Source organism: Priapulus caudatus, unplaced genomic scaffold (assembly GCF_000485595.1).
Source record: "Priapulus caudatus unplaced genomic scaffold, Priapulus_caudatus-5.0.1 Scaffold2084, whole genome shotgun sequence".
In the NCBI taxonomy this organism is placed as follows: domain Eukaryota; kingdom Metazoa; phylum Priapulida; class Priapulimorpha; order Priapulimorphida; family Priapulidae; genus Priapulus; species Priapulus caudatus.
The window spans coordinates 35,553-37,523 of NW_014579145.1; the positions used below are offsets into that span (position 1 = coordinate 35,553).

The 1,971-nt window shown below is 41.0% G+C and overlaps 1 protein-coding gene across 1 annotated transcript in view; it reads right to left on the bottom strand.

The window, feature by feature from the left end:
- Positions 1-1,971, bottom strand: part of LOC106818194 (organic cation transporter protein-like) — a 27,380-nt gene that overhangs the window by 23,004 nt on the left and 2,405 nt on the right. Inside the window, exon 3 of the mRNA XM_014822920.1 lies at positions 423-526. Within this exon, the coding sequence (XP_014678406.1) occupies positions 423-526 (104 nt within the window). The remainder of the gene's footprint in view (positions 1-422; positions 527-1,971) is intronic.

A 1,971-nucleotide genomic window follows, 5' to 3' on the forward strand; every position in this document is an offset into this window, starting at 1 on the left:
GTGGTCGTGGTGGTGCTGCTGCTGCTTCTGGTGCTGGTGCTGGTGCTGGTGCTGGCTGTTGTTGTTGTTGCTGCTGCTGTTGTTGATGTTGTTGTTGTTGTTGTTGTTGTTGGTGGTGGTGGTGGTGGTGGTGGTGGTGGTGGTGTTGTTGTTGTTGTTGATGTTGGTGGTGTTGTTGGTGGTGGTGGTGTTGTAGTTGTTGTTGTTGTTGTTGTTGTTGATGATGTTGTTGTTTGTTGTTGATTGTCGTTCGTGGTTATGATCTGTTTTTTATTTAACCTTTACAGACGGCTAATTCTGAAGGTGAATCTTTAATTACTACATTCATGTGTAGATTAGATATTCAGAATAGATTATTTCCGATATCATTTCTCATCAAAAATCGCCAGTATAGCCCTTATGCGACACGTAGTCTACATTACCTATCTGCGACTGTTCCAAATACAACACAGCCTGTCAAATATCCAGCAAAATAGAGCATCTGGGCCGTTGCAACCAGCCAACTCTTTCCACACACCAAATCCCACTGTAAAAATGCACTGTGAAATATTCCGCCGACGATGAAGCATGGTGCCTTGGTTGATTCTGGAAAGTATCGGCGTAAGAGACGCTCTACCTGAGGCTTGAGTGGATGGATGGAAGAGGAAAGAAGTAGACAAGAAGTCATAGAAGACAGGGAGAAAAGATTGTGCTAGCGTTTAAGCTCCAACAGAGATCAATGGAAGTTACAAGAATAACTTTTGTGCTATTTCCGCATAACGAATTTAAGTGAATTCCATTGGTTTAAGTGGATGGAAGGAAGAGGAATTCCTTCTGGAAAGTATAGGAGTGAAAGACGCTCTATCTGAGGTTTGAGTGGAGCGATGGAAGAGGAATTCATTCTGGAAAGTATAGGACAAGGAGGTATAGGAGTAAAGATGGTAATAGCGTTGAAGCTCCAACAGAGATCAATGGAAGTTACATGAATAACGTTTGTGCAGTTTTAGACGGCAAATTCCGCCAACGAATTTAAGTGAATTTGACGAAGTTTAAATGGATGGATGGAAGAGAAATTCTTTCTGGAAAGTATGGGATTTAGAGATTCCCTGCCTGAGGTGAAAGTGGAACGATGAAAGGGAAAAGGGATGGACACACGGACGTTTGGAGTGCTGACATAAGTAAGTAAGGCCAAAACAAAATATATGTGTGGTTACCGTTACATGCCGAAAAAAAATAGGGTAGGTAGGTGGGGAAAACATTTTATTTTCTTGAAATATTTTATTTACGAACCATGTCCGAAGGATGTGCGTTGTGCCTTTTGAAGCAGGAACTGACCAACTCTTTTTTTTTACTTTAAAGAAAATTGACAATTAAAATGGTTAGGGTCGCTGGGAATAAATAGGGTCGGTCGCGAAACCGTAACCACACCTATATTTTGTTTTGGCTTAAGTAAGGACGCGCGTGCGGTTAGGGTGACATGAATGTCGGAAATGAGTGAGTTACCTAAAGTCACACTGTAACTCGATTGAAAGCGTGTAGAGGGAGGAAGAGCGCGGCGAAGAAAAATTTGGACGGTGGGTTGGGGGTTGGGGTGAGAGAGAAGAAGAGATGGAGAAAGCAGAGGAGATAAAATGAGTAGGCGTATGATAAGTAAAGGAAAGAGAAGTGGAAGAATCGGAAGGAGTGGAAGTATAACAGATAGCACTGTAAAAGAGAAAATATTAGAATGATCAGTAGAAGTAGTAGTAAAAGTAGTATAATAATAATAATAATAAGGAGAAGAAAAAGACGACGACAACGACGATGATGACAAAGACGAAGAAGAAAAAGAAGGAGAAGAAGAAGAAGAAGACGACAACGACGATGATGACAAAGACGAAGAAGAAAAAGAAGAAGGAGAAGAAGAAGACGAAGAAGAAGTAGAAGAAGAATCAGACAAAGAAGAAGATGAAGAAGACGAAGAAGAAGTAGAAGAAGAATCAGACAAAGAAG